At 44.6% G+C, this 25,897-nt stretch overlaps 1 protein-coding gene across 2 annotated transcripts in view; it reads right to left on the reverse strand.

Annotated features, from left to right (window-relative positions):
* The window catches only part of LOC146182912 (uncharacterized), a 93,152-nt gene that overhangs the window by 14,617 nt on the left and 52,638 nt on the right, over nt 1-25,897 (reverse strand). For both annotated transcript variants that reach the window (XM_084608971.1, XM_084608972.1), the window contains exons 5-7: nt 21,973-22,023; nt 6,301-6,389; nt 5,883-6,105 (exon numbers count right to left, since the gene is read on the reverse strand). In XM_084608971.1, coding sequence (XP_084465097.1) covers nt 5,883-6,105; nt 6,301-6,389; nt 21,973-22,023 — 363 coding nt within the window. The remainder of the gene's footprint in view (nt 1-5,882; nt 6,106-6,300; nt 6,390-21,972; nt 22,024-25,897) is intronic.

The raw sequence follows: 25,897 nt of genomic DNA on the forward strand, positions 1-25,897 counted from the left end.
ATAGCGTACTCAAGCACATCATCATCATCATAGTTATGCTCATTTTGTTTTTTTTTTACCTCCGTGATGTTCATAGTAGTCGCCATTTTGAGAGAAGTCTCCGCGGCTCATGATTGTTCCTTCGTTTCGTCCGTGCTATTTGGTTTGTTTTACCGTCTACCGTGTTCTTGGTGCCACATCACGATGGGGTATGCAAGCCATATAGCTGCTTTTAAACTGAAACTTTCGAGTATGCGATACAGCACAGCAATAATCACGCTGCCAGTAGGTAGTTCGCTGTCAACGAGTTCTGCGTTACATTACTGGAGACAGATTGCAGTGTCGACATGGACTCTGATAAAGTCTGATCAACAGTAGAACTGTATGGTCGGCTGTGAACTTTATACCACGAAACGTGGGGAGTGATCATGAGGTTGCGCGCGGTAAATAAAGTGCTTTAGCAATTCATGCTTTTGGCAACCCTGTACTTTTATACCAAAGGTAAGGTATGCTTGAAAGTAATGTTTCTGTTACATTTACAATAGCTGGCCTAAGAATCCGAATTCGCACCTATTTAAATTTGCTTTTAGCACTCCAAAACATTTCCTAAAAAATTTTCCCCGCATAATTATCGCACCCTCCAACTTCATATCAATTTTCTGCGAAAAAAGTGTGAGCATTAAGCGAGTAAATATGGTAACCACGCAGTCCACTGACTGTGACCGTGCCTTATGCTGAAGAAAACATGCCTTACTCTACATCGCTTTTGCGCGGTAACATATTTTCATCGAGCACATCTGCATGAGGGACAACCACTGTGTTAATCGTCCACAAAGGGAGAGAGAGAAAGAGATGTCATTTGATACTGCAGCCTGCATTGCAGAAAACGCTCCGCCGCGTATCCTCTGTGACGTCATATGAGCATTTCAAAATGGCGGTCGCTCTCGGTGGGAGGAGCTTCTCGATTCCAAAGTCTCACGTTTCTTTATATGCCCCGTGCGCTATGCCCTAAAACTTTACGTGTAGAATGGTAGACCTGTATAGTATTCACAGAAGTACAAAACGACATTGACAGACCCCATCATCGCCACTTAAAGGAATAGCAGGGGGTAGTTACTAGTTCGAGTTTGCTGAATGCAATAACTTACGAATCATGAACACCTTCTTCAGCAAACGGAAGAACCAGAAGTGGACATGGAAAAGCCCTAATTGGGAGAGTAAGAATGAAATTGGCTTCATACTGTGTTCTAACCTTGGAATTGTGCAGGCTGCAAAGGTAAGCGGAAATGTTCGATGCAGTGACCACAGGATGGCAAGGTCTTGAACTGATCTGGATTTAAAGACGGATTGGAACAGATCAGTGGAACAGCCTGTTCCATCGCCTACCCAACGTTCGACCATGCCGAAGGAAGAAAGTTCGAAGCCGCAGCTAGCGTCGTCTGCCGCATCGCCTGATGAACTTGCTCCGGAATCGAGGCCTGGTCCCAGCACGTCTCGTCGACTCGACACGGGGTTTTACACGGCAAAGGAGATCGCGACGCGTACAGAACACGCAGACATGTTCAAGCGCGGCATGGATGCTAAGCCGGCAACGCAGTGCAAATTCGATCTCCTTGAAGTGGATCTGGCCCACACGGAGGAGGCAGAATCGGGCACTAACTTTGTCGTGGTGGACATGGCAGTGCTGAAGCAGCTTTTTGCGCAAGTGAAGTGTGGCAAGTGCAGGCTGCCTGCGCTCGATCTCAACAAGTCCAACAAGCAGTACGGCCTTGCAGTGAAACTGGAGGTAACGTGTTCGGCGTGCGACTATCGTGTGGCGCGTTTTTCGTCGCCGAGGACTAAAGGACCTGCCAAAATCACACCCTTTGAGGTGAACATAAGGGCCATGAAAAGTATACAGAGCATCGGAAAAGGTGTTACGGCCCTCTCTGATTTCTGAGCCGGAATAAACCTGTCACACAGAGGTCTCCACCACAAAACGTTTCAAGCCCACCTAAGGAAGGTGGTCGAGGTTTGTGAGGACACTGCAGCAGCCTCTGAAGCTGCTAGTGTTAGTGCTGTCAAGGAAGTTTATAGAGACCTTTATCAGCCTCCAAATAACATTGATGTTATTTTTGACAGCACCTGGATGACCAGAGGGCGGTCATGACATATTGGAGTGGGCTGCATCATTGAAATGTACACCTGTCTAGTAATTGATCATGTTGTCCTTTCCAACTTTTGCCTTGGATGTACCATCGGTCTAAACCTTCAGATGAAGATTATGAAGACTGGCTGGCAGAGCACGAATGCCAGAAGAACATAGACTGCAATTCAGGGCGAATGGAAGTTGAGGCAGCCCTGGTGATGTTCAAGCGTTCGCTCTCCAAAAATGGGCTCCGCTACACTACAATACTTTGTGATGGAGACAGCCGCACATTCCATGCTTTGCAGGCAGAAAACGTTTATGGGTTTGTCTCCATAGAAAAAAAGGACTGCCTCAATCATGTGCACAAGCGTATGGGCACTGCACTACGAAGCTTAGTGGAAAAAAAAAAGGCCCAGGGCGAAACATTCGGAGGCAGAGGAAAATTGACTCAAGAAAAAATTAAAAAGATCACCAACTACTATGGGTACGCCCTCCGCAGCCACACACATGACGTGCCAGAAATGAAGGCAGTACAAGCCACGCTTCGACATATGTCTTCGACAGACAGTGCCCCCGACCACAGCTTGTGCCCCGATGGCGTGAACTCATGGTGTAAATACAATCATGCTATCGCGAATGCCGAGGAGCCTCCTGCTCACAAAGACGGTTTACCAGCCTCTGTTTGCGCAGCACTAGAGCCAGTGTTCGCTCGACTCAGTGATGACGCCTTGCTGGAGAGGTGTGCCAATGGCAAGACACAAAATTCCAGTGAGTGCCTGCACTCTGTGATTTAGACACAAGTGTCCAAGAACAGCCATGCATCACTGCTCAGTGTAACAAGAGCAGTTGCTGAAGCTGTTGCAGTATTCAACCAAGGCAGAAGAGAAACTAATGAAAGTGTAGCTTTGGGCCTTGGCTACACTCCAGGCTGCAACCTCCTTCGTCGGAGTCTTGAAAAGAACAGGATGAGGCTGCAGAAATCTACAGCAGCCTTCTTGAGCAACAATGCTGAAAAAAAAGTCTTTCTAGGAGGCACAAGGGAGACAGGTGCCCTGACTACGGCCCCGGACAATTGTAAATTGCCATCAGCACGAACCACACCAGACAGCCCTGGAGAGGTGCAAATCATCAGCAATTACTAGACCTGTTTATTAATAGAGGTTCTGCAGCCCTCGTGCAATAATTAGCGATATGCTATTAAAATATTGCTATTGTCTTGTCTACACATAAGGTCCGCAAATTTTGCTGAATTCCCAATGGCCTATGCTATCTTGGCCTTGGATTGTCCGCGATATCTTCACTTTTAGTTGACATATCCAGAATCCAAAGACAGTTTCAGAAATGGGAAGAATATGTGATTTTCGGTGGGAAATATCACATTCAGGTATCAGCGGTTCATATTTTTGGTCAGTCTCCTCAGCCTTACGCAGGGTTTTGATAACTTCTTTTTGGTTCACAAAAATAACATTGGTACCATTTTCTTCGGAAAGGAATGAGGTACCCGATGACATTCTTACTTTTTTAATTTAGTGCATGCATAAAAAGCAATTTGCAATTAGCTTAACAAATTTCAGAGTCATATACTGCAACCTTTAACTCTCGACAGCAATATCAGGATGACATGTCTTTAGAAAAAAACGAAGAATGTCATCGGGTATGGCAACTCTCTGGCTATCAATTCATGTAATTAAAAGCAACAAAATTGAATGAGAAAGTTCATTAATGGTGCGTAAGAAATTACCTAATTACACTCTAGACTTTGTAGAACAACTTTTGATCTAAAACTACCAGCTCAATTATGATTAGATTTTTTGAATCGGGAGATAAAAACAGATCTGTATGCAAAATTTCACAAGGTTCTACACTTAATTAAAAAAGTTAGTTTTAAGACCCTCGTCCCTTAAGGGGGGACACCGCTTTTTGCGACCGAAAATCGGTCCAAAAATCGGATTTTTTATTTCTTCATTTTTGCGGTACTGAGATGTTTCCGCAAATATCTGCAAATTTTGGTAGAAAAATACCGCCTAATTCGCACGTTACAGCATTCCAAAAATGCAGATCTGAACGTTTGGCCCTTTAAATTCAGGTCAAATCGCGCTGTTTTTATCGGCCGCAGATCTATGATATGCGCTCCACAGGCATCATTTTGGTCTCGTTCGAAAGATCGTGATTCAGGCTATTCTCATGTCACAATCGGTGTTCGTGAGCAATGGGCCGATAAGGGCGTAGCGACAGATAGGAGAGCGAACGAATTCCTCGAGGCGAATCCTGTCGCGTGCGATCATCGTATCATGACGATGCAGTTGAAAAAGTGATAATTAAGCAGTTTTCATGGCTGCGACAGACCGAGCACTCAGAATTCTAAGTTAGTGGTGCAGCAGCAGCAGCGATCGCGAAACGGCGTCACGCGCGGCATGCGGAATCGCAAACTTTCTCGAAATAAATTTGCTTTTGAGTTGCAGGGACAATCATCTTCATGGGAAATGGTGCATTCACACCATAAGCCAGTCATAACTCATTTTATTGAGTTACTGTTAGCCTTGATAATTCAAACATATGCCCAAAACGTTTCTTGCCGATTTTTCAAAATTGAATTTTGGACAGTCACCAGGTCAATATTTCTGGCCCTGTTCTTGCTAGTTATTTTCTTTAAACCTAACCTCACATTATCTTTTGACACCAAGGTAAATGTAATAACCATACGAGAAAATTTACTGAAAAGATTGTCTTGGCACCAAAATAGACCTTTCCTTTGTCTATTTTTTTTATGGCGTAACTTTGGCTCAAATTGGTATAACGCATTAATTTTTACTTTAATTTACTTTCCAACCATTTCTGATCATAATGATATGTCAAACCTTGCCATAATTTTAATCTACATGTTCTGACATGTTTTTTCTTGTTTTCTCGAAACAGCATTTTTGAGGGTGCTGCAATTTTGGAGGAGCGATCTCTCTAACTATTTGTGCTACTGCTTTAAGTTTTTCATTGCTGCAAAGATACTTTCTTGAAGAGTGCAGTAAGATTCAAATATATGCAATTATGATGAGGCAACATTTACAAAATTAATTATTTATAATGAGTGTCAAATCGAGCTTTTCCACAGAAGTTTGATGTACTGAAACACAAGTTCAAATTAATCTAGCACCCCTATTCTTAGTTAGCTGCACTCTGTGATATTTCTAGATAATTTATGCAGGCTGATTTTCAAAATGTCTTTAGTAAGTAACCATTTAATTACTAGACAGCATCTTCAGGATTATGTCATCACAACAAATGGTACAGTGGAGACCCTGATAAAGATTTTGTGGGTCCTGGTGATTTTACTGTAAAGGTGTTCTACTGTATTTGCGTATCATTACTGACCTAAATAAGAAGTGAAGAAAGGTAGAGATAAGTGGCAGGCTAGGGACGCCCTATTACAACATGTTATCTGTAATTGGAAGAGTGCATTATTTTTTCAAGGCAATTCCTGCCATGTATGGTCAGCGTAAACATGATGCTGCAGTTGATAAAGTGATACCAAAGCAGCCTGTATGGATGCAACAGATTGAGAACTCCAGCAAAGTCAATGCCTACGCAGCAACAGTGGTCGCAAAATGGTGTCTCGCAACATTTAGAAACACAAAACTTGAATTATAACAAAAGCTACTTGGCAGGGACTGCATGCGGCTCAGAAAACACATTGCATGCACTTCGCAACCCCTTCCAATTTTTACCTCTTGCATGCACACAATACTAAGCAAAGTATGATGGTTATAGAACATCACTGTACCTTTCAGGGCCGAGAGCTTGTCCGGCGACAATGGTGGGCGCTGTACTGCATTTCCCCGAGCTATAGATGCATTCGAAAGTTTGCCAGTCACGCTGCATTCGGCAAGCTCTGATTCTGTCCAGAAGAGGTTGGCAGCTCGGGTGCAGAAGGTAAAGTCAGATTTGGCACTGAACAGCTTGCTCCACTCAGCCTCGGAAAACCAGAATCCGCAGCCTCCGTAGAGCTGAGTGAGAAGAACCATCCAAGAGTTTAGCCGTACCAATGAACAACACCTCGTCTTCTGTGAAACACTGCCACTGCTTGAGCTGCCAAATTTCATCCAAACTGCCATTCTGAGCAAACACTGGCGACACTTAATCATGCATAACATACAAATCCACATTATATAAGGCTTGAATCGAGTACATGAGTTGATTACCTTGCCATCTTTTCCAACGGTGCCAACCTCCGGTTCGCCACCAAATTCTCGTCCCGAGCATGGCAGGTCCAATCTCTCTGGTTTACACTCTGTAAATGTTTCATCCAGATCAGTGGAGGAGAGCCAATCTGCAGACTCTACCGACCAGGCAACACCTTGACACGGCCATATCTAAATTGACATGAAGAATTCCCACGCTATCTCAGCTGCAAAAAAAATACACCTTTTTTCCCTTTGTATACAGTACCCCACAGATTTTTCAGACTCGAATAATTTGGACTAGCGCGATATTTTGGACTTCATTCAGGAACCGTCACATGCCCCATAGGAATGCGTACAGTTTCACGACAGATATTCCGGGCCCTATGGTGTCCAAAAGTTTGACTTCTTAAACTAAATTTGGCGCCAGCAGTACTGTGGAGATCTTGTTTTTTTTGGCCAATGGCTTTGTTTTTTTTTTCATCATGAAATAGACGTGAGCGGACATCGTTGTCATGAAAAACCGGTTTTGCGCGGCCGTGAAAGCTTAGACGAAACGAGTCAATCGGACGAACTAGCTTGGCTCTGTGTGCACAGTTGGCATCGGAGGCAGTAGCAGTAAGGGAATCCTCAGCCTCGTCATAGTGGTAACCTAGGGCACTCAGGCGGAAAAACAGAGCGTGAACACCGTCCGCCGCTGCGGGGAAAAGCAGGAAGGGGGGGCAGCGCATTTACGCAGGCTCTCGTCCCGCCTGTTTTCTTTTCCCTGTCAGTTCCAACTCGCAGTCTTTGCTACCGTCATTAGTTTACGAATGAGCACAAAACAAATGAACGAATTCTGCAAATCTGACCATAATTAAATGAAGCGGTTCTAAGAAGGGTGTCCCCCTTAAACTGACTTTTTTACATTGCAATTAGTTTTTTCCATTTTTGTAAAGATGTAAATTTTGCCTACCCATCCATTTTGTGGGTGGCATTGTGGCTCTTCTACTAATTAGATTTTAATACTTTTTTTACCTGGCTCATGATTGTACAAGGAACACAACAAAGCTATTTATAAGAAGTCTGCGCTGCATGAACATTTTGAAAATGTATTTATGTACAAAGAAATTAACAACATATTTGAAATCAGCACAAAAATTTACATATACGCTGCCGATTTCATAGTGATAGCATAAATATTAAGAAAATTTTGTTCAAGACCAAGATCCCCCTTAACTTGCTGAAAAGTGTTCTGTAATGCACAAAGCAACTACGCTGGTGACACACCATCTTGTTGAAGATCCATCTTGTACCCCTGCAAAGCAGGCCATCTCAATGGTCACTAATTTTTTATGGCCAATGAGATGTACTGCTGCTGCAGGGAAAGTTTAGTCAGCGAGCAGTGAGCACATGATCTGACAGATGAAGCTAGGTGTAGTAAGGTTTGGTAGAGATGAAGTGAAGCTCCTAGGAAGTAAATGAATGGATAAATATTCTACTAAGATGGCGGAGCCTTTCAACCAAAAGAAAGAAGTGGCACCAAGAGGAGGAAAGGGTGGGCTAATAAAGCAATTTTTGTTATACAGTCAAATCTCGTTACTACAAACTCCACGTTAACAAATTTTTCAAAATAACCAACTACTTCAAAATCCCCAACTGATTTCCAATCTTTTCAATGTAAAAATATTTCACAACTACAAATTTCAATACTGCGCGTATTTCACAATAATGTACGTTATTTTTCTTATATAATCAAGGAACATCCGCGTTAGAATTCACCTAAAATAAATAGTACGGCAACTCTCGCGTAAAACAAACTGCACAGACCTAAGACATTTGCGGCTGGGCCTCAAGCAAACTACTGTATACTGTACCATAGTGTATATATTTCTTTTATTTTTACCTACCCTTTTCTTTCTCCCTATCACTCACTTCTTTGATTTCCTCTACCTTCTCCTCGCTATCCCTTTATTTCCACCGCCCCAGTTCAGGTGCTTCAGATATCAGATAGCAGATACCGGGGCTGGCAAGCATCTTTTCTTTCCTTTTGTGCATACAATAAATAACCATTACAACAACTTCTGTGTGTATGCCGTGGGCTATAGCTATCATCATTATCATATCTCGTGCCACCCCTTAGTGCCACCACAAAGGTGTGGTTTTATATGCAGTAGCCAGCAGGCGCAGCCACCTGAATTTTTTTTCTCTCCATGTCGTGTGTTGTTCACTGGTCAGTCGATCGTGCCATTCGCGAAAGCAGGCCGGAATTTTTACTGCGAATAATCTTACTGAGAAGTTCGTGCGAGATCTGGCGATGAATGCAGCCAGCGATGGCGTCAAGGAGCTAAAGTAGTTTTTGCTATAGGAAAGAGTAGACATATTGCAAGAAATCGACGCAGGAAAACAGCAAGTTGGCCCCGTCGACAGCCACAATCATTTTGAAAGACCGCAAGATTGCCAAGCTTCACTGAACACTGAAGTCAAACTCTGTTTTCTTGCACATGAATAAAGTCCACTTTCTCTTCACTCCGTGCAACGACCTACATGATGAGGTGTTGCGCAAAAAGGAAGATATGGAATGTTTATCGCTGGTGTGTGCTGCATGCGTCGGAAAAAATTATTCCTTCAAATAAAGCAGGTTTGAAGTCAATGCAACATTTTCATTTGAGCTTTTGCTGTCTGCATACGCATTCACTACCAAGGTACATCATTCTCATACCTAGGTTTTGCAACTGGCTTATAATTGCATGTTTTTCATTACAACGGCATTTCAAATTATTGAACGATTTTGGGTGGTCCTCTGCAATTCGTTATAACAAGATCTGACTGTACATATATGTTGAGAAAAATAACACCAACCAAAATTGTTTAGCAGCCCAGCCTAGGCTTGCAGAGGCACGAAGCGCCATTCCCCTCCTTCCCTCCCTTTTCATGGCTACAAAAGCCCTGCTTCAACTGCAATACATGTTCTTCTGATGCCTGCATCTCATTTGTGTGGTTCGTGGGCGGGGCTTTTCTCACCATTTTGAGTTATTCATTGCAGTACATTCCTCGTGTCCTGATTTTGACACAACCAACCACTTTTCGAAATTCCGAGTAGAACTCTCTTTAATAATAAAAACAGAAAATTGAAACAGAAAATGCTTTCACGACCAGAAGCAACAATCCAATTGACGAACTGGTGACGTCACATACTGTATTAGAAAAACATTCATGTGCACCTTGGATGGTAGAAATTAAGACTAGAAATCATGAGGAAGTGATTAAACTGCCGGAGATAGCCTGATACAGGCCTCAATTTTTTTATAACACGGAGAGCGGGTAGTACTGCAGGAATGATGTTTGTGATGTCACCAACCGCAGCACCACCCACAGAAAGTCTGAACTGAGGCTAAGAAAATTGCACATTTTAAAATTAACTTGCACACGAATTAATAATCGTATGGCAACCCAATTTGGCACAGTGCATCAGGGCAGAGAGGAAAACCCATAGCAAAAGTTTTACCAGAATATGCGGATGTTGATGCGGCGGTTTTGTCCTATGGGTACTGTGCTAAACACATAGTGCTGCGTTGTTCAATTCGACGTGATATAATGAGAATCATTGATAAACAGAATTACAACTTTCCTGCCCAAGTCTATTCATTAAAAGGTCAACAATGATGGCAAAATAAAATTTTAAAACCTTCCTGTTTTCAGCGCTTTAATTTTCTGCCTGCCTCTAACAATTTTGGGTTAACTGAAACACTATTTATGTGCCACCTTCAGTTAAAGGGCACAGAATCTAAACAGTCGGAACCAATCTGGGCTCGTTTGTACTCGCACATTTTTGTACGACTTACAACCACGGAATATTTTTTTGTTGGCAACACTACAGTCGGTAAAAGGCAATCTGGTAGTCATCGGTGGGCCTCTCAATTGTTTCAGTCGCAGTTCCCCTGCTTAAAGCCCAAATGCAATTGCTGCTTTGGCATGATGAACTTCAAGGAATGACCGCATGAAGCGTTCTCGCTTGGAAAATATGTTTCAAGTTCTGTAGGAGCACAAGTGAAGCGACCTGTCTTAAAAGAAAGGTACAAGTTTGACATCTTGAAGCCAACGCTGTCGTAAGTTGAAAAACAGAGCCCCCCTTCAAGGGGCTGTCGAGAATGGGGCTTTCGCTTCAAAGGCCCCTGACCATCCTAAATGCAAAAACTAGTTGCTGTGAGGCATTGACTCCTCAATGAGTGGCCGCAAAATGTTTTTCCAAGGACTCATTAATGGTGGAGTTACAGCCATCAGACAGCTTGCGATGATTTTTCATTTCCGCACGTAAAAACACCTAAGTGCGCCCCTGTACTTTTTCACGACTGCCTTCAAAGTGTACTGAATCTTTCCACTGACTATGTATTAGGTGGCGTCACCGACGTCCTGCATCTTGCAAAAACCTGCGGCCAACATATAGGCCTGCAGCTGCAACTGGGCCATCACTTTACAGCCACAGCAGCGGATTTTGTTTGCTCAAACCACGGCTGAGAGCAGAACGATTGTGGTACGTCAATGTGCTAGCCACATGGTTTTTCTCTGCATTTTGCAGGCTTTCTTTGGAGCTGGGAAGAATGATATACAGTAAAACCTCGTTACAAGAGACACTCAAGGGACCCGAAAAAAATGTCTCTTGTAAGCAAGGTCTCTTGTAACCAAACATTCTAAAAGCACTGTGTCGATTAGAGTATTGCACATCAGCATATAAATGCATTCACATGCATTAACAGAAAATTATTCAAGAAAGCCTAAAGAAGTCCATCATAGTACAAGTATGTACTTTTGCGAGTGCAGAGTGCATTCCTTCCCAAATTCTGGAGGTAAAGCACTTTGCTTTGCAGGCCTTCCTGTTGCTATATTACCTTTGAGGCACTTTTACATGCTCGTTACCCTCAGATGCTGACACTTTTTCCTCTGAAATGGCCTCGTAGTCATCCTCTATGGCACATGTGCCATTTACTTGCACCAGAATTGCACAGTCTGTAAGCTCTTCGGGAGCACACAAGATCCACATCTGATACGAATTCCTCAAAAGATTCTAGTACCTCAGCAGTCTCTTGGATGCTCGCCCAAGCATCATCTTCAAGGAAGCTTTCCACAGTATCCGTATATGGGCCCTCTTACATCATGTCACTGCATTTAAAGCCTGTTTGTCTGAAACAGTTTTTCACAGCCTCACTTCTCAGGCCATTCCAAACACCTGAAATCACCTGAACAGCAAACTTCGCATCAATTACTATTGTAGTCTTGCTGCCTGTCGAGCAACAGGCGTTCTACCAACATTGTTTTGTACAGCAACTTGATAGAGTGCATAATCCCTTTGTCTATTCATTGATGGTAGGGTGTGGAGTTTGGAGGGAAAAAATAACTGTCATGGCTTTGAGCACGTGAACTTTGGTGCTGCAAGAATCATTGTCCACAAAGAGAAAGACATCAGAATTTTGGGCTTTCATCTTGTGATCAAACTTTAACAGTGAGGAGTTAAAAATGCTGGATGTCATTCATGCATTTTGATTTGCTTCGTAGGTGACAGTAATGCGATGCCAGTGGCTGAAACAACGGGGTCGTTTTGACTTTCCAATCATGGGAAAGCGCTCCTTCTTAGTTCCTTAGATATTGCTACAAAAAGGATGCTGATATGGAGCAATATTTAGCTAAAGGAATCTGAAGTGCATCATGTATGAGTTGGCTTCAGCTGCATTGTATGAGCACATCTGGGTTGTGTTTCTTGTAAATAGTGAAGAATTTGCTCCAGGGACTTGAAAAAGTTGTCCTTAGTAACCGAGTGTCTCTTGTAACCATGTCTCTTGTATGCAATGTTGTTAACATGGCAGTCATAGAAAAACCAACCAAACCATTTTCAAATGTCTCTTATAACCGAGTGTCTCTTTTAACAGTGTCTCTTGTAACGAGATTTAACTGTGCATGTGTTTTCATATTGTAAATGATGGAACTGGGATTTCAGAAGGTACCCACCAATAAAGCAAATCCTGTTTATTGCTTGCAATCAATGCTTAGTAAATTAGCGTATATTGCAGATTATAAGTCGAAGTTTTCTCCAATAAATGGCCATACGAAGTATGGCGGTTGACTTTAAAAGAAGACGATGTATACACACCTATTCGTAAATTCAACCTCTGTGCAGGGACAGAAATAGTTTCAGCCAAGCTGCGGGTAGCATCATGCACGTTTTCGCATAACTCCACAATAGTTGTCAGACATGGCATGAAACCATGCTGCTGAAATAATTAGGAATTGGCCTAGAGACATGCCCCATATTTTTTTTTTTACATGGCAGAAACACTTTGTAGATGAATTGTGGGCATTTCACATAAAAACTGACAACACCATGGCTCAGATCTCATCCAAGCCACGTGGCCAGTCACATGATCTCAGCAGTGTCATCCCGGATATTTTTCATGCCTATAGGCCAGCAGCAGCAGTGGCCAAGATGACTGTGACTGTCTCGCGAGCGATGACAAATCGTCAGAGGTATTTCTTGAAAAAATAGACATCTTTGAATGATTATCTTCTGACAACTTGTCAACCTAACCACCTTTCCAATATGTCGTCACAGGGTGCTGCCAAACAGTTTGCTGCAATGCTTTTTGCACTTGGTGCTAGCACACAGGAAGCGGCAGAGAACCATTTTTTCAGCAGTCCAGAGAGGAGGAGTGCAGAATAAGGCGATGGCCAGTGACCACTTATTGGAAAGGCGTACATTCGCGGTCAATTTTTTTACTAAAGAGGCTTCGCAAATTGACAAATCAATTAATAATCTGGATCAATTTATAATCCGAGTTGATTTATAATCGGCAATACCTGGTAAAAAATACGCTTAATTTTTTAATTGGGAAAACAAAAAACATGTGGTGTGCAAGGTGGTTACCAGCAATACACAACTGGTTTCTTTTGCCTGCCCCTAATATTTTATTATTCAGCCCCTGGCTCAAGTTAGCTAGAATATCCAGTACATATCCAGTACATACCCAGTACAGTTCTCGCAAGGCCTCAGCAGCAGAGCTAGCAAACAAAAGCTCCGTACTGGCTGCAGCTGCTACGCGTCTGTGAGCAGAAACTCCTACCTTATCGGTCACCATTCCTCAAGGAGCATTAGCACGGTTTTCTGACACTGGTGCAAGAAAACTGCCATACCGCTGGCACAGACGGCTTGCAGAAGGCTAGGCTGGCACGGCATTTATGGCAGTGGGTGGGCCACTATTGCCTTCGGACGATGGCGGCATTCACATCAAAGGTGGATGTGTGGGCAAGAACTAGATCACGCTTCACTACAGTCTCTGCTCTGTTTACAGACATATGATCAGTACAGTATGTGGGAGCCATATGCTAGCTTGCAAGCAAGTGCAGACACAGCACAGCGCATCAGCAGCCTATCGGAGCTGGCACAGCAGCAGATGATGCACCAGCCGGTGTCAGTTTTTGGCATCACCAGGCATTTCAACATGGCAATCGTTGTCCGTGGGAAGAGCTTAGGGATCTCACTTTACACCCTTTTATCAAAATAAAAAATGCCACTAGAGAGTTTGAACTTCGGAAATAAAATAACAATGTCCAGTATTATTTACCAGAATACAAATCTGCAATATATTGCATAACCGTGTCAGGCTCCTTTTACTTCGGAGGGATATCCCGGTGAGGTACAACTCGCTAAGCCAGCGATCCTCAAAGTACACTCCTAGAACCTTAATTTTATGAAACAGTGGTGCCTGCATGCTTGCTATGGGAGGTGCAATAGAGAAGTAAATCCTCCATTCAAAAACAGCATAGTTTCAGTTTTGCAATTTCCTCCAACCTGCCGCTGCCATTGGGTGTGTGCATAGGCCAGCGACGCCATTTCAGACGCAGCATACACCATGACTAGTGGTTGTGAAGTCTACAATGTGCGCGCCCGCCGTGTGCACCACCGACTACTACTCACTCATGGTTGCAAGCCGCTGCAAACTTTACGCAGCATGGAATATAATCGTGATGCCGGTGATCTGCAGTCCGCCCGCCTCCGCGTACTTCTCCCGGTGCGTACAGCACAACAGAAGATGGCAACATGCCGGCCGCACACCTCTGCAAACTGATTGGAAGTGCCAGCGATGTGCGGTCCGTGCGCACCCGCTGTTTATGCCGCCACCAGCAACTTCAGTTGCGATGCCTGAGGTTTGTGGGCCACATGCACTGAAAGCTTTTTGCGACATGAGCCCGAAACGCAATCGCAAAGTCGGCGAGGTGCAGATCCCGTATCCCCATAAATTGCTCATGATGCATACACACAGCGTGGCTGGCTATCGTGGAGTCAACAATGTGCAGACAGTGTGTAGTGCTCAAGGTTGCGGTCACAGTTTACGTACTCGTTATCGTCAGTAGTGGCGCAGGAGAATGTTCGGATCATCCAAAATTTTGCACATTGTACACAATGCACTCCAGCCGTGGAATTTCGCAAATTCGTACCATCCCGAAATTCATATCAACCCGAAATTTGTACAGACGAACCCGGATATATCGAACTCGAAGGGGATCACAAAATAGTTTGATATATCGATAATTCGATATACAGAAATCGGCTTGAGACACCACTTGGGATAGTGAAAAATGATACAGTATTGGTCGTGTAATCAACCTAGTCACATAAGGACCCCCCCCCCCCCCCCCCTTTTGCTCTGGAGAATTTGAAAAAAAAAAAAAAAAAAGTTCGACCGTCGCTTCCACAGCTCATTTATTGGCAGCGCGCCAAGATGCTACGGTAACGTCACGGTGTGTTTATCTTTTGACTATGCGTTTCATAGCGAACTTGGCAGAGTGTCCGTAATGGCTTAATTGCACAAGCCTGGTTCGATTAATCGTGCCGTGCTTGGCGCGGACGTAGTCCACCGCTACAAAATCCTTGGAAGCGTGATAGCTACAAAAGCACCTTGAAGAAAACAATGCTAAAAGTCTGTGTCATGATCGAAGCTGACCGCATGCTTTCGTTGAGTCATAGATGTAAGAATAGACGACTCTAGAAAAAAAAAACTGTCTGCAGCCAACATGGCTTAAGTTGCACCACACGTTCCGCACGACAAGTAACATTATATACTGCGCGAAAAACGAAGACAGGGGAAGAAATCTGCGTTTTTTCCCATCTTCGTTTTTCGCGCTGTACATAATGCTGAACGTTCACCAACTCGCCCAGTTTTTGGTTCTGCTGTTGACAATTGTAAGGACGACTCTCGCAAATAAAAACTTTGTATCATCCCGAAATTCGTACAGACGAACCCGGATATATCGAACTCGAAGGGGATCGCCAAATAGTTTGATATATCGATAATTCAATTACAGAAATCAGCTTGAGACGCCACTTGGGATCGTGAAATATGAAACAGTATTTGTTGCGTAATCAAACTAGTTGCATAATGAACCCCCCCCCCCCTTTTGCACCGGAGAATTTGAAAAAAAAAAACGTTCGGAGACTCGTCTCTCCGTTTCGACCGTCGCATGCTCCGCAAGCACCGTCGACGCCAAGACCGTTTTGCCTTTTCATTGCGCAGACTCATCGCAGACCACATGGTGTTTTTTCGCTATGCTGGTGCATGGTTTTGCTACGTGCTACGTATTGTGTCAAGTGTGCTCGGCAACGCTAGGCCTAGGTGCTTCGACACTTAGCAACAAGAGGATTTTGCTTGCCCGCGATGGCCCCCAATCAGTGTTCGTCCTCGCCGATGGCATCGAAGCGCGGAAAACAGTACCATCGGGTAACGATGAAGAAAGCCGCCATTATTAAACAAGTAATGAGCGGCTGATCACAGGCTGACATAGGTAAGGAGTTCGGCATTTCATAGCAAACAGTCTCGGATTTCCTCAAGAACAAGGGCAACATCCTGGAAGCGGCCGAAAAACCATCTGGTGCCAAAAAAAAAGAATGCAAGCCAAGGTGTTCACCAAAAGCTTGAGGAAGCCCTCATCGTGAGGGTTAATTCAATGACTGCAAAGCGGTTGGCATCTTGAAAGAAAAAGCGGAAACTCTCGCGCTTCAAATGGGCATTGACGATTTTAAGTTTAGTGATGGGTGGCTTAGAAACTTTAAACATCGAAATGACCTCAAGTTCAAGAAGGTGTGCCGTGAGAGCGGCGCCGTCGACAATGCAGTTATTGAGCAGTACCGCAACGGAAAACTGCAGTCTTTGTTGCAGCAGTTCTCTGCTGACAATGTTTTCAACTGCGACGAAACTGGCTTATATTATAAGATGTTGCCAGAAAGAATGCTTGCTTTTGCTGGTGACCTATGCCACGGTGGCAAGCACAGTAAAGAGCGGCTACCGTTCTCGTTGGCAGCAACATGTGGCAGCGAGAACCTTCCCATGCTTGTAATCGGGAAGTCGAAGATCCCGAGGTGTTTTAAGGGGAGGAGGCTACCTTTGAATACCAACTTTTTAGTTTCTTGAGATAATTGAATGAAATTTTCAGGATAGACTCATGGCACAGCCATTTGAATAACAGCAAAGTTTCATGGAGCTGCACACATTGGTACTCAAGTTACAGAAGTATATCAGAATGGTTCACATGGGTTCCTTGTACCATGCCTGGAGAACTTGCAAAATGTGTTGGCACTATTAAATTCATTATGAAGGTTCCTGAATAGGTACCACAGGGCAAGACCGAGCCCTTTTTTTAATTTCCCTGCTGAAAAATTTTAGCACTGCATTGAGGTTAGTGCCACTAATTGAACTTGCATTAGCTTAATTTTGATTGTTTATTATTAATTCCAGAATATATTTTTTGGAAAAATGAGCTTGTCTTGCCCTCGGAAATTTATTTAGGCACACAATAAAAAAAAAACAGGTGGGAATACGATTAGCGGTTCCAGAGATACTGCGGGAATAAGCAACCATACCATGAAAAAAATTCATTCTGAGAAAATGACCCTTGAAGTTTAAAACAGCATTTTCAAGTCTAAAGTTTGTTTTTCACTACAGCACATTGTGCTTCCACCTCCCCGATTCCCTCGGAAAAAGCATTTCCATGCGAACAGTGAACGACGCTGACGACGCGTTATCGCTTGCGATGACAGACGCGATACGGGAGGCTCAGATCGCCGAGGTTGATATGGTCGGTACAGCAGGCACGCTTCAAACGCAGTCTCCTTACGTTGACGCGAAAGATACGCAGTTGGAAGTGGCAGCGCAGTCGGTCTAGTAGTGGTGTAGCAGAGGCAGCACTGATAGAACAGTCTCTGCGACCGTTGGCAACGTGCTTCGCTAACTTCGCGATTCGGACGGCATTCACAGAACGATGACGTATGCAGTGTTTTGAACTTCTTAGCTAGCATCGTGGCCGACCATAAGACAATCCACAAGGTGCACAAAACCGTTCAAAACACGCCACCAGAATCCATAACCAGCGATGATCATGGCGATTTCAAAAATGGTGAAACGTGAAGCGATTCAGCGAGCGCACAAAGAACGTCAGCTCAGTAGGCAGCCGGAGCAGACGACGAGCCGAGGAGGGACCACCGCGTCAGCGCGCGCAGCAGCCAATAGCAGTCGCGCGATCCCCCACGTTCTCACGGAACGCGCGCTTTGTCCAATCACAGCCCAAATTCGAGACGTGGAAAGTTCAACAATCCCTGTGAGGCACAAAGGAATAAAATTGCGTGAAACACGCTCTGCTATTGGACTTCCATCGCACGTGAGCAAAAGGCGAGCTTTGGTTGGCTGGCGGCGTCGACTGCTCGCGGTCCGGTGACATTTTGAAAAGGTCTCCTTTAGACCTAGTCGGCCTAGCGCCGCTCCCTCATCGTAACCACAACGTGAAATGCGCAATATTGAGATTCACGCTTCGTTATTAGTCTAAAAAAAAAGTAGCGAGAGGAGATAAACGCGCCGGGGACGCTGCATCGCTGCATCTGGTTATCTGCAATCAATGACGAAGCGCCGACGCTCCGCGTCGAGTCCGCGATGGCCTGATAACGGCATAGCATAGCCGGTCGTGCTCAGTGCGATAGCGAGGAGCGGCACGATCTGCCGCGTATGGAACCGTGAGGGTGCAGATGAGCAAGTGCAGCTTTCAACGCCGGGATAGATCACCCTGTGAGGCAGTGCCGCGACCAGCCGAAGCGGCAGTCGCGAAGCAGCGTCCCGCGACACGCGGAACATACAGAAGATTTCGCGGAATCCCAAATCTTGTCGAAATAAACTTTCTTCTAAATGCTACGCGGTGCAAGACGAGCAGCGGTCGCTTATCACTAGTTGCAGGCCGACTGCGTTTACGGCATTAACGTGCGAATCGCGATCGCTCGCCAGAACTTGGCACCAACTTTTGCGGAGGTCACGATGCAAACGCACTTGTCTTGGTGGCGGCCTCCGGACCATGCGTTCCGTTCGCCGGAAATTTCTTTCTTTGAGGGCGAATTATATCGATGGAAAATGATGCACTGGCATCAGAAGCTAGTCAGAACCAACTTTAATGAGTTACTGTTAGCTTTGGTGCTTAAAAAATTTATCAACACGTTTTTCCTCAATTTCTCAAAATCAAAATATTGAGGACGGTACATGTTTGGAGGTGCGATATCTCTGGTTCTACTTATGATATTGCTATAATTCCTTTTGCACCAAATAGGTAACCTCATGTACAGTGCAAAAAATATAAATGAATTTGTGGTACTTAATGTGGAAAGTTTGTTAAAATTTTCATGTTTTCTGGAGTGTCAAGGTGGCTTTTTGGTCTGTTAACTTTGACAAGCTGTAACTTTGGTTAAAATGGAACCAGGACATTCAATCTTGATTTTTGCATTCTCTGTGTGTTCTAAATTGATTTGATACGTCAGGTTTTATTATAGCTCCTGTAGTTTTACTGACAGCTCACTTCCAAACAAAGAACATAAAGTGCTCAATATCTTCAGAACTAAATGGCTTACATAAAATTAATGTGCATATTTGAAATCAGCACAAAAAGCTGCATAAATGGTGCAACTTTCATCAAAATCTACCAGTAAATAAAAAATATTGTCTTAAGACCAGGGTCCCCCCTTAAAGGGGGCAAACATTCAGATTTGCAACTTTGGAGCGCTGTAACGTGTGAAATAGGCGGTATTCTTCAACCTAAACTTGCAGATAGTTGCGGAAAATGAAGCAATAAATAAATCGACTTTTAGAGCGATTTTCGGCCGCAAAGAGCCGTGTCCCCCCTTAAGCTATCGTTTCGCGCATTCTAAAATAGTGAAAAGGTTTGGTTTGGTTTGGTTTGTGGGGTTTAACGTCCCAAAGCAACTCAGGCTATGAGAGACGCCGTAGTGGAGAATTCCAGAAATTCCAACCACCTGAGTTCTTTAACGTGCACTGACATCATACAGCCCACGGGCGCCTTGTTTTTGCCTCCATCGAAAAGCGGCCGCCGAGGCCGAGATTCGATCCCGCATCCTTGGGAACAGTAGTCGAGCGCTGTAACCACTGCGCCACCCAAGCGGGGTAAAAGAGTGAAAAGGAGCCTAGCATATAATGGTTTATCACAATGTGTAAAGAAATGTGTTCATCAAGTAGAGTGCCGCCTCACAAGACAAGTTGATAAGCTAACGCCCGTATTCACAAACGCGCCTCGACTCGACGCAGCAGCTGCTGCTCCACTCCAGGGCAGATTCGGATTCATGAACGCCCCTCGGCGTTTCCTCCGTCAAGTTCTCCTCGAGAATACCTTCTCCACTCAGAGCAACGCAAGTGCCATATGGGGACGAGATTAAGACTAACTTTTGGCCCGAAAACTGCGTGCTGAACTGTATAACATGCTCAGTTTTTCATGTCAAGTCTTCTAAACAACTTTCACAAGTGACCTCGACGTTAACAGCATAGTGTAACTTGTTTTGTGGGCTGGATGAAAAGGACGGCTGTGAAAAATGGCCGAAAATGTTTGCATCTGGCAACAGTCGCTGCTGGTGACGTAGGCTTCAAGAAATGGTGTGAATACTTCGGTTTATTTTTTGGTGTGAGATCTACGCTCAGCCTTTGCCGCTTTGCCTTTTTGTTATTGCCAGGCTTTGACACACTTTTCTATAACCAGGCTTTGACAGACTTTTTGTATTGCCGGGCTTTGACAGATGTCAAAATATATTGTAGGAAAAAAAAAATAAAGTATGAGCCGCGAACTCATACGGGCATGGCTCCGGCCTGCTCGGGGGCGAGCTAAACTGCTAAACATGCATGCTGCTTGGCAGCGCATTGCAGCTCATGCACACTGAATTCGACTCTGCAGAAGAAAATGTCGTGTGTGGTTTCTAAACAAGTAGGGAGCCCTAATTGAAAACGTGCTTGAAAAGCCATGCTCTTCGTCGGCCGCGAATATCCCTCCGTAGGAGGAGCACACCAACGCGCTCCCTCGACAGCGCCGCACCTCCGAAGACTTACCACGTACCCTCGGGCGACGGGCAGGCCATTGATGCGCGGGGTGCAGCACAGATGTCCACATAGTCCCACCGCGGCTCCGGTGCTCGCCAGCTTATTGCATACAACACATTGTTCCCCCAAAAGTTCGGCGCCATCTCCGGAAGCGTGCAGGGCGAGCCACGAAGAGTGCGCCGCCGCCGCTCGGCTCCGGCCGCGGGCGAGCTCACCATTTACGGTCAAATAGGGCCTCAACTCTGCACTCGGTGGGCTCCGAAAAGGCTGTCCATTTATCCAGTGACGACTTGAAATGTGCTCGCGCCACACATGCGCAATGCGATTATGCGAAGATCAAACAGCACAGACGCCGGTGAGTGATCCCGGTTATCCATGTTCGGCGTGAGCGGCAGGGACGGACGGAGGCTAGCCATGACCACATTCATAAAACGATAGCGTGCCAGAAGTCCCGAGTCACTGTCCCTCTCAGCTGATGCTTTAAAGAAAGGTTCGGTGCATCCTTGTCATATCTTCTTTCATGAAAAATTTGGTATACCAGTAGAACGAATTCCACACAGCGAGCGAGTGATGCGATGCGATGTCGGCCATGTTTACAAGCGGAGTGGCGGTCGAGGAGCGGCCAAGGTAGCGTCGTCGCAGACTCGAGATTCTCGAGAAAACTCAAGGTTTCTCAGCCGTTGCAGGAGCGATTCGAGTGGAGATTGCTTTCTGAAACGAAAAACAGGCCTCGAGGGCCGCTTGGAGCAGAAGTTCGAGTGAAGGCGTGTTTGTGAATATGCGGCGGTTAAGAACGAGTGGATACAATGAGGCACTTTTTAACTTCAGTTGCAGAAAAGCACCCACAGATTTTGAGTGGCACCAAAAGGATCCGGAAAAGGAATTCAGGGCTAACTAGTGATGTGGTCGTCTATCCGTATGTACACAATGTATCCTATGCTTTAAAGAAAGCAGCTAGTAGGTGTGACGTTCACCTCGTGTTCACTGCTCCGAAAAAGTCAATGAGCCTATGCCATAAAATGAGTAAAGATTGCAAAGACTGATCCATCAACACATGCGAAAATGCTCACAAAGAAAGACTTGCTGAATGTGATACTGGAATTGTGTATAACATTCTGTTGTTGTGTGGAATGAGTTGTATAGGGTAAACCAGTAGGTGTTTCAAAACATGGTTAAAGGAACAATTTAATAATATAGGTAATATCACTAACCCTCGAAACATTGCACCCCATTGCGCAAAACACAAATGCAAGCCAGAATTTAACGGTTGCAAAAAAAGAAAATATAAATGTATACAAAGGCATCAGTTCTTTACCTTGGGCTTGGAGGTCTTGATCTGCACTGCCATCAGGCTTGGATGTGCTGGCTGCGGTTAAAAAAAAAAGTATTAACAAGAACAAGAGATGTACATAGCTTCTGTACAATCGACGAAAAAGACTGCTGCAGCACTGAGGTGACAAAAAAAAAAGAGGAAATGCCTTTTAGTACACCAGTGCCTTTGCAACAAAAAACAAAGGTGCATCTGCCCTAAATTTGCAAGTAATAAATGCTCAAGGCAGTTCCCCGATAAGGAAATTGTGTGGTATGGGTACATTATTCACTTCGACTTGAAACGAGTGAAAAAAAATGTGCCGATTATTTAAACGTCTAAAAATTGAAAAGCCCATGCATTACATAAAAGCCATTAAGGTAAAAGCACAATTAACAAAGAGAGCACCAGCGCAAATAAGAATCTTTGTTTACAACAGGAACTTCTGGGAATTTTTTTGAGGGAAAAGCGCGCAGCGAGCGGTAGACATCCAACCTTCACCCTCAGACAGAGAGACGGACCAATGGTCGTCGTTTTCGACTGAGACGTCATAGCTGCGCCTCGACGGGCCAGTGCAGGGAATGGGAAGCTGGCTTCCCGAAGGAGAACATGAGAGAGCTTTGATTTGTATTTTAGCTGCTTTGCGGCGCACGTGTCACTGTAGCATTTTCCACAGACTATCTCCGGTACCTGATCGAAACACTGGGCTCCTTTGCTTAAAAGGTCCTTCCCTGGACAGTGGCCCTTAAAGGGGGAACACGGGTCTTTCGGACCAAAAAATCGCGAAAAAATCACTTTTTAGAAAATGTGATTTGCGAAATCAGTAGCTCTTATCTACCTATCTGCTAAGTTTTTCATCTCTAGGGTCGGTATTTTAGTCACAATGCCAATCTATATAATCGATGTCGCCCAAATTTGGGCCAAGAACAACCCCCCGAAACAACCATTTTCCGCGAAGCGTAGCTCCCATTTTGTGCACGGCACAGTAGCCATCTTGGTCTCATTCGAAAGAGCCGCCTTTCGTCTTCAAATTGCCGCTTCTGCTGTTTACATTCGCCCATTGGTCGCATAAAAAATAGCAGAAAAGAAAACGTGCAATTTGCAATCGCATTGGTGGAGCTGTCTGACGGTGTCTGCTCGGCGCGCCTGAGCCACGGGGAGACGGCGGAGACGTGACGCCGGCCGCGCTTGGTTCCGAACCGCAAGGTGTGTTCACGCCAAGAAGTTGTGAAAAAAAGTGAAAAAAATAGTAGATTAATCATCTCAAGTGATGCCCTGCCCCGGCTGTGCGCGCTCAGGCCGACGAAAGTCGTGCGCCGAACGATCGTATGTACGAGCCTGAAGTAGGCCTAGCGTGCTCCCCAGCACGAGAGACTGCTACTGCCAGCGGTCGCACCCGCCACGACAGTGATATCGCAGGCCGCAGATGAGCAGAAAGATAAGCTCAAAACAGAAAAAGCTTGAAGTCGTGCCAACTCCAGCAACGAAGCGGTAGACGGATGGTTTTCATGATGATGACGGCAGCCCGGCAGACAGTCCGCTTGGCAAGGCACAGTTCATGATCGTCAAATCTCAACAGTTTGCAGAGATTGGCGAAGCGTAAAACATACGGCGGCGATATTGGCATTTTAAAAAGTGAACGGGGATAAGAAATTGCCGTCAAACTTATTCTGGAATAGGTAAACTGCAGGACACTTCTTCATAGAGCTCGCCGCGCGTTTGAGCCGATCGGACCTGGCTCATAGTCCTTAGTGAATGCACTTGCTTCCAGTGCAATGCAGAGCACTGGGGGGAGGCAGCAAACAGCTCCAAATTACATTTCTTTTCCGCAATGAACATTCCTCACCGCTGTCTTGATGCGAGGACGTAGCAAAACGACATACGCAACAAAAAAAAAAAGAAGTCACTGTTTGCATGACTCGCGCAGCCGAAAAAGTGACATCTGAATGTTCTGCAACTGCAAATCAAAATGAAAGAAGAGACACTTGGACTTTGGAAAGCAAAGAGACTACATTCCTGGAGGTTTCTAGCCATTTTAAATTGTAAATGCATGCATTGCACCAGTGAATCCCGTTTCTTTTTTGCTCTTTTCTCAAAACATGCATTGTCGACCACTTGCAGTTTTGCAGCCTTAAAATCTCGGCACCTATTGCAGATAGAGTAATAATTTCCTTTTCAGCATGAAGCCAAATATGTGGAGCACACAATGTTGCAAGTAGATTTTTTAATTTCTTGTTCAAAACTTTTAAAATGCCTTTTTTTTGTGACCATTATATGCTGCATTTTGACCTTTGAACTTGGTTATGCAATAAAACAATAAATAATTGCTCAATCAAAAAACTGCTTGCAACATTAAGTTCCTCATTCTTTATAGTGTCCAGCAATGTGTTCATTTGAAGTTTTTCTTCAGTGATCATTTTGTAATTGTTCTTGCAAGAATTAGACTAATTGGTGTAATTATCTCATAAAATATTTGGATCACAAAAGAAAAATTGCAGTTTTGGAATCTGCACAAAAAATTACACAAACCCACCAAGTTGCATCAATTTTGATTGGTAAATAAGGAAAGTAGTTTTAAGACCAGTGTCCTCCTTTAAAGGGGCACCGAAGAATCTCCGTTGATACTCTAGCCATTTACTCGCACCACCATTCTACGGCCATAGATTAGAGAATGCTGAGGATCGGCTGAACAGTTATGAACCCAACCTGGAGAGTGTCTATTTACCTGGAATGTCTTTTTTCTGGTGAGTTGCAATATTCAAGACATTTGCGTGCTATGCTCTAAATATACACAGAAGGAAGCAGGAAACTTACGTACATAAGACAAGCGCACACTGACAACTATGGTTTATTCATAACAGCATACCTGCCAACCTAGCAACATGAAAATTCGGAAGAATGCCGCAGCAGCGACGAGAGAGGGGAGGGGGGGGGAGGGGGCGTTTTTTTTTTTTTTTTTAGTTTACCAATTCGGAAATTATTGAAGCTGAAACATCAAAAATAGGCAAGAGTGGCAGCCCACTAGTTTATTTTGAACTTATCTCTGTATTTATAGCCTCGCGAAAGCCCCTAGATTCCTGCTGCTTGCAGTGGAAGGGGGGGCCAACTTTACTTGTGAAGTGACCTGGCAGTCAGACTTCGCAAGCGTCAAGAACATGTCAGAATATGTCCGCTCAAAACAACGTCTGGTTTGGTGACCCTTTACCATGAGGAGGTCACCAAGAGCCTTGTTAGAAAGTGAACACCAGAATTCAGTTCCTGTCTTCTTAACCGTGCTAAAGATCCACTCACATTGAGTGTTGCTGCGTGGAATGGCAAGTAGTTGCAGCCTCACCTTTGCCACTCTGCCAAACTTCACTCTTCCATCAATGCTAGTTTTACTTCCCACTTCTGACCACTGAATATCAACCCTCTCTTAATTTAAGATCTCTTCAGGAACATCAATCATATGCCTGCAGTTCTGCAAATTCTACTTTCAGGGCATCCAAGGCCGCTCCCCTTGACTCGTTCTTCCCCTGAGAAAGAAGTTGCGGGAAAGACTCAATGAAGAAGCCAAGACTCTTGAAGGATGCGCTGCTAAAAAAAATTCGAATTGGCGACTTCTGCTTTCTTCAAGGCTTCATCTTGTGCTTAATGTAGTCACATGCCACAGCAAAATACTGCCGAAGAGCAGAAAAGAACTGCTCCTTGTCGCCGGTAGGCAGCCTCTCCACAACAATGATATGCGGCTCCCAAGGACCAGATCTTCATTGGCTTTTTGGTTCTTTATACCTTGGTAGGCAACCTCCAGTGGTGAAGCACAGGCCTTCGTGGCAGAGGGATTGACAAACCTAGCCATAAGACCGCTTGGGAGCTGCACCAAGAGAGAGTAGAGTTGGTCAGCTTGAGGTGTCTGGGATTGAAGTTGGCAGTTGACTTTTTCGAAAACAGG

The sequence above is a fragment of the Amblyomma maculatum genome, chromosome 7 (genome assembly GCF_055883805.1).
Source record: "Amblyomma maculatum isolate TAMU_Amacu chromosome 7, ASM5588380v1, whole genome shotgun sequence".
NCBI classification, from domain to species: domain Eukaryota; kingdom Metazoa; phylum Arthropoda; class Arachnida; order Ixodida; family Ixodidae; genus Amblyomma; species Amblyomma maculatum.